Source organism: Salvelinus namaycush, chromosome 20 (assembly GCF_016432855.1).
Source record: "Salvelinus namaycush isolate Seneca chromosome 20, SaNama_1.0, whole genome shotgun sequence".
In the NCBI taxonomy this organism is placed as follows: Eukaryota; Metazoa; Chordata; class Actinopteri; order Salmoniformes; family Salmonidae; genus Salvelinus; species Salvelinus namaycush.
In genome coordinates this window covers 55,839,120-55,845,884 of record NC_052326.1, presented here as the reverse complement: position 1 = coordinate 55,845,884, position 6,765 = coordinate 55,839,120, and the positions used below count along the sequence as shown (strand labels likewise).

Below are 6,765 nucleotides of genomic sequence, written 5' to 3'. Positions count from 1 at the left end.
TTTTGTTCAGTAGAAATTCCCTTATTGTTTTCTACTCAAACAATTATTCCATACACACTTGACGTTCAAACACATACATTACAATTGATCTGTGTCTAGTATATTGAGTATATCCAGCAGAATGACACACTGTTCTGGGAACTGGGTACAGAGTATTTGATTATGTGTAGCCTATCATTTAATATGAATAAACGGTTGTTTAGTCTTACTTTGTGGCAAGTCAATGTAAAATAAAGGTTAAATAAATCAAATATAAAATGGAGCCAGTTGAGGGGAATAGGAAGCAAGAACGGAACTCATGAAAGTGTTTATTTTTTCAGTCGTTCTTTGTAAATATAGAAAACTGCAGTAGGATCTAGGATGGGGGGGTACAATGGCGGTACAAGTTACAAATGAGGCGTACAAATGGGGGTACAAAACATTTTTGAAATCATTGCAGTTCTTTACCTCCAGACCACCTTGTCAGGCTCTTCTCGCTTGTCTTTAAATAACCATGACAACGCTGTGTATTTATAAGGCTAAAAAGGGCAAACCATGTAAAGATTGTGATTATTAATTGTCTGCCTTGTACTTTCTGATGTAAATGTGTTTTTAAAACATAGAAAAACTAGACAAAAACATACAAAAAACGTGACTTATTTCATTTTGCCTAATTATTTTGATGATTATTTTGTGTGTTTTGCATCAATTCTGGACAGTTAGCGAGATACGTTCTACTTCTGTCACTCTTACGGAATACAAAACCTTTAATTACTCTAAAAGTAATTCATTGTATATATTGTGTTAGCATGAATCAACTGTGATGTGGATTTTAGATGTAAATACATACACACTTTTTCCTACTCACTTCAACTACTGTGATGTGGAATTTATTAATTAGTATTAATGCTTAACATTAAAGATCATGTTTTATTGACTCACTGCTGCTTCCAACTTGTCATTATTTATCAGTTGTTATAGTGATGGGAAAATACACAACTAGGTCATTATCCTAGCATTTGCTTGTTACTGTAAATGTATAAATTTCATCTGATTCAACACCCTTCACAAATACTTTTGTTTTGTGGTTCTTTAGCTAAACTTCTAAATTGGTAAGGTAATTTGATATGCTGTTTAGTACCACCAGAGATTTTTTATAACACTCAGGATACACCACAGCCTGTTGTTTCCAATGGGAGCAAATGAATCATAGTGAACTGAACAGGCAAGGAGGTGAGAAGAACCAAGCACGAGTTAGCGAGATCCTATTGGCGCGTTCTAGCAAGTATTTTGTATATATCCGTTAGAAGTGCGCGTGTGCAATGACTCAATTCGCCCTCGCACTACTAAACAACTTTAGAAACTTTGGCCAAGGGTAAAGTCTACAAAACTTAGTCCAATCTGTTCGCAACAGATTATTGTTTTGGGAACAAAAAACTGTATTGACATCAGATGTTTCATCAATGACAAATATTGCAGAATGTCGGCCCAGTTCCGTGTCGCTTCAAACTCTCCCACTGCCGGCCACTGGTTTTCCTCTCCTCGCCATATTTGGTGGGGAGTGGAAATTAAACCGGACTCTTCAGATGTATACATCCGGCGAAACATCATGGGTTGTATTTACAATCGTGTTTGTTCTTCACTGGTTGACCTTTTCTTGTGGCAACAGGTCCCAAATCTTGCTGATGTGATGGCACACTGTGGAATTTCACCCAGTAGATATGGGAGTTTATCAAAATAGGATTTGTTTTTTTTGTAATTATTTGTGGGCCTGTGATACGGGGACGAAGACACAGCTTGTGGCGCGTTCAATGGCTAGAACTAGGAAACTCTGAAATGTCTTACTTGCTGACTGGTTGACTGCGGCACGTGAATAACGACAACCAGTTCGCATCTACAACCTAGTTCCGACTAGCACATGAACGCAGCATAAATGTGTGGTTGCCTTATTTACACCAACATCCTGTGAAACAGCATAAACCAGAGAGGAGACCATATTATTGTGCTTTCTATTATATTACCTATATTAAATCATATTATATAAATTCACACAGGCAGCATTATCCCAATGAATAAAGAGCAGTCACTTTCTGCGCTATGCCCGATGTTTCTACCGGAAATGATCATATATGACTGTCAACAGAGAGGAAGAGGCCAAACGAAAGGTTTAATTCTCGTCAAAATCTGTCCAAAATAAGACCAATGCGTTTCTATGGGCTTATTTTGAACCTTTTCGCCTGCCTTCTCGCGTTTGGGACGACACCCATTGTTAGGGCTGAGACATGAGCATCTCGTAATTATATATAGATCTCTGCTGTAAATTAACATACAGAGCTCTAATCCAATCGCACGGCGCCAACTGGACGATGTCCCCGGAACGAAGAGCACGTGGCCAATCAGAGAAATGTGCGTGGAACGTTTCAGGAAACAAACCAATCGCGGTCTAGAGAGTAAAATGAGAACCAATGGGAATCCTGCATAGGTTTACGGGTTTAGCAGGAAGCTTCGCAGAATCAGGACATTGCGTGCTCACTTTACCGGTGTCGACTCTGGATGCTCATGTGTAGCTGTCATTTGTAGCTAAATAGTTTTGTATCGTTACGTTTACATCTAACTAGCTAAAATAGAATACGTTATTCATCGTGAAATGTTGTGTTTGAGTAGTTTGTCGGTCGCCCTTGCGGCGCTAGCTTTGGTACCGAGTAGTAGCAACGCTTTGAAAGATGGGGAGTGTGAAGGTGGGTTGGTTTGTCTCATATATATATATATATATACACACGTCACTGTAACTATGGATATAGCTATTAGTAGCTAAGTGTAATGGTAACGTATGTTGTGAAACCTATGACTGATAATTCATGGAGCTTTACAACAATCTTCATCAAATGGATTTTGTCTTGCTAGATACAATAGCTAAGATCTCTTTTCAATGTGTTCTCTTGAATTTAAATGTTTTTTTAAAAGTGTTGTAGTTTGCTGTATCTGGCTAGCTTAGCTAGTACTTGTCAATGAAGAGTCATATAGCTAATTGCTCATTAAAGCCTTGTCTTGTGCTCCAGGCAAGTTAAAACAAAATGTATTTATCCTTTTTCTTTATTTAACTAGGCAAGTCAGTTAATAACAAATTCTTATTTACAATGACGGCCTAGGAACAGTGTGTTAACTGCCTTGTTCAGGGGCAGAACGACAGATTTTTTTACCTTGTCAGCTCGGGGATTCGATCTAGAACCTTTCGGTTACTAGTCCAACGCTCTAACCACTAGGCTACGCTGCCGCCCCAGTTGCTGCATGTGGTTTCAGATGGTGAGATAATGTGCTTCTTGAGTCCTTCGTCAAGTTGTTATTCTTATCTTAGATGTGATGGCTGGTTTGGTCAGGCTTATCCATACGTATCATAACATAGACTGACCAGAACATCATTCTTAGGTTTGTAGGCCTAAATCCTGGGTAACCCATATGTCCACAACAACTGGAGTTACCTATTTCTGGTATAGATTAAAATTAGATTAAATGTTTTTATCCTAAGTTTAGCTAGCCTATAAGGTAATGCATAAGTCCTGATGTGTCACCACTTTACAATCCTACCGATGGCTGCCTTGTTGTTTTGCCTTTCAGTGTGTGTGAGCTTCCTGGGTCGGTTCTACCAGTCATTACAAGACAACCATGTTAAATTCACCAGCGTGGACATCGAGAACGAACTCGTCAAAACCTGCAAAGATGTCAAGGGCAAGGAAAACCGCTTTGTAAGCGATTTTAGGCTAATCTTTTTTTTGTTTTAGTTTAATGGAAGTCAAGTCGATTTAAGTAGTTACATTGTGTCCTATCCAGATTATCTACTGGGTTTGTTGATTCATTGCTGTTCTTTTCTTCCTTCTGTACCCTAGTGTTACTACATTGGTGGAACAAATGACGCAGCCACCAAAATCCTCAACGAGATCTCCAAGCCCCTGAGCTATCACACACCAGTGGACAAGATCTGTGAGAAACTAAAGAAGAAGGACAGTCAGATCTGTGAACTGAAATACGGTAAAAAGAAAAAGTCTTATTGTCACATACACTGGATAGGTGAAGTGTTATTTTAGAGGGTCAGCCATAGTAGAGCGCCCCTGTAGCAAATTAGGCTTAAGTGCCTTGCTCAAAAGCACATCACCAGATTTTTCACTTTGTCTGTGCGGGTATTCAAACCTGGCTCAGTGCTCGAACCACTAGGCTACCTGCCGCCCAGGTGGAGCCATCTCACATTATCTAGTATGCGGCTCGGGTATTCGAACCAGCGATCTTTCTGTTACTGCCACAATGCTCTAACCGCTAGTATGCAGGCTATTGAAGGACTGGGACATTTTCAGCTTCCAGGAATTGTGTACAGATCCTTGTGACATGGGGCAGTGCAGTATCATGCTGAAACATGAGGTGATGGCAGTGGATGAATGGCACGACAATGGGCCTCAGGATCTTGTTACGGCATCTCTGTGCATTCAAATTGCCATCGATTTCAAAAAATAAATAAAAAATGCAATTGTTTTATTGTCCGTAGCTTATGAAATGAACATTCAATGCTCTGGCAACAATTGCACACTCCCTCAACTTTAGACATCTGTGGCATTGTGTTGTGACAAAACTGCACATTTTAGTGGCCTTTTTATTTTTTACAAGGTGCACCTGTGTAATGATCATGCTGTTTAATCAGCTTCTTGATATGTCACACCTGTCGGTGGATGGATTATTTTTAACAAAGGAGAAATGCTCACTAACAGGGATGTAAACACATTTGTGCACAATATTTGATAGAAATAAGATTTTTGTGCTTATGGAACATTTTCTGGGATCTTTAGTTTCAGCTCTTGAAACATGGCACCAACACTTATCATGTTGCATTTTATATTTTAGTTCAGTGTAGAAGATGTTTGTATCCAGACCGACTTACAGTAGTGAGTGTATAGATTTTTCCTTTACAGGTCCCCTGTGGGAATCGAACCCACAACCCTGGCGTTTCTAACACTGTGCTATACCTACTGAGCCACACGGGACATTTCTCCTATTACCCGGTTTCTCCATTGTTACTTCCCAAAGTTTTAGTCTCAGGAAACTACTACAAAACCTTTCGACAAAAATGTTCTTTACAGCAGTCACATTTCCGGTGGATAATTGTTTGTGGATCATAGTCTAAACACGCTGGTGTATGCAGGCAGGGTTTGGACCTATATTGTACAATCTATTTACAGTATATACACAAACACTGGCATCGGACGAGGACCTATTTTGAACGTCATTACCGTACTGTGGCCTGTCTGTGGAGGTTCGTGTGGGACTGATTGCCCTGGCAGTGAAATGTGATCCTTCTCTCTCTATATAGAAGGTGGAAAATAACTCTGCATTCTGTATGCTCCCATGTTGTCAGTAAATCACATTGGAGCATAGAATAGTGTTCAGTCTCTTGACCTTTTTGTTGAAAGATTTTTTATATCAAACGGGTGTCACTGTGCTTGCTTACTGCCACTCCATCTCGAATCCTCTGCCGCATAGACTTGACCTCCATCCTGAAACCCTTCCTGAAACCCTTCTTCTCCAGTTACACCACTGAAAAGCTAGCAGTTTGGCGTAGCGGGTGGTGACGTTTTAAAGCTGAGGAGTGAGGTTACGAATCCAACTCCGTTACACTGTAATCTTTTACCTCCCTTTCTCCCTTTCCTGCAGACAAACAGGTGGATCTGAGCACAGTGGACCTGAAGAAGCTGAAGGTAAAGGACTTAAAGAAGATCCTGGAGGATTGGGGAGAGTCGTGTAAAGGCTGCGCGGAAAAGTCTGACTTCATCCGCAAGATCAATGAACTCATGCCCAAGTATGCCCCCAACGCAGCCCAAGCAAGGACTGATCTGTAACAAAATGGAGGGGAAGATTCAGACCTGGGTTTGTGTTCAGTGGTTCGGAGTAGGAGTGCTGATCTAGGATCCGTTTTGCCTTTTTTACATCATAATGAATAAGAAATGGTGAACCCACCTGATCCTAGGTCACGCTTCAACTCTGACACTCTGTGTCCCAAATAGTACCCTATTCTCCTAGGTAGTGCACTACTTTTGACCAGAGCTCTGGGTCCTGGTCAGAAATAGTGAACTAAGTAGGGAATAGGGTGCCATTTGGGGCGGATACTTTGTGACTAGGGGCCATGGTGGCCCTGAGGTTATTTTTGTGGTGTGAAATGTTCGCTGTGCGGTATATGAACCACCCGACAGTCTGTACATGCCCTTTAGTTTCTTTTTGAAGGGATAGACTTTATTATTTGACTTAATTATTAACGGTTTAATCAAATAGAACAGGGGTGGACAAGCTTTTAGGCAGAGAGTCCTAGACAGTGTGAATGCAGGGATTTTATTCCAGGCAAGCAGTAAGTAAAGTTCCTGATTCTACTAATCAGTCTGCAAATCGAGACGTTGAGTTGAGTTGTGATACTGTGGTGTGACACTGCTTGGCTAGAACAAGTACCTGCGCCCATACTGTCCCTAACCCTCTATCGATAAGGGTGGCCACCCCGGAAATAGGATTTAAGATGAAGGGGAAAGGAAATGAGAAGACAAAACTTGAAAGGAAATTGTGCCGTTCTTTCACACTGAACCTTTCATGTAAGACCTAGTGTTTGTTACAACTGTGCTCTACTTTTTCATTAAAATATGAAAACCCAGTGTCAGAAGTGCCATGATCAGATGTGTATCTAATTTTGTATGAATACTTGTGCACCAACTGAATTTATCTGGCTTAACTACATTACCAAAGCTTATGACTCTCGGCTTC

General features: G+C 40.6%; 1 protein-coding gene across 1 annotated transcript; it reads left to right on the top strand.

The window, feature by feature from the left end:
• The first annotated feature begins 2,479 nt into the window (after nucleotides 1-2,479).
• LOC120065515 (mesencephalic astrocyte-derived neurotrophic factor-like) lies at nucleotides 2,480-6,741 on the top strand. The gene is made up of 4 exons (XM_039016573.1): nucleotides 2,480-2,717; nucleotides 3,595-3,722; nucleotides 3,864-4,005; nucleotides 5,674-6,741. Exons 1-4 carry the CDS (start codon nucleotides 2,627-2,629, stop codon nucleotides 5,856-5,858), a joined length of 546 nt encoding a protein of 181 aa, XP_038872501.1. The 5' UTR covers nucleotides 2,480-2,626; the 3' UTR covers nucleotides 5,859-6,741.
• Nucleotides 6,742-6,765: the final 24 nt, after the last annotated feature.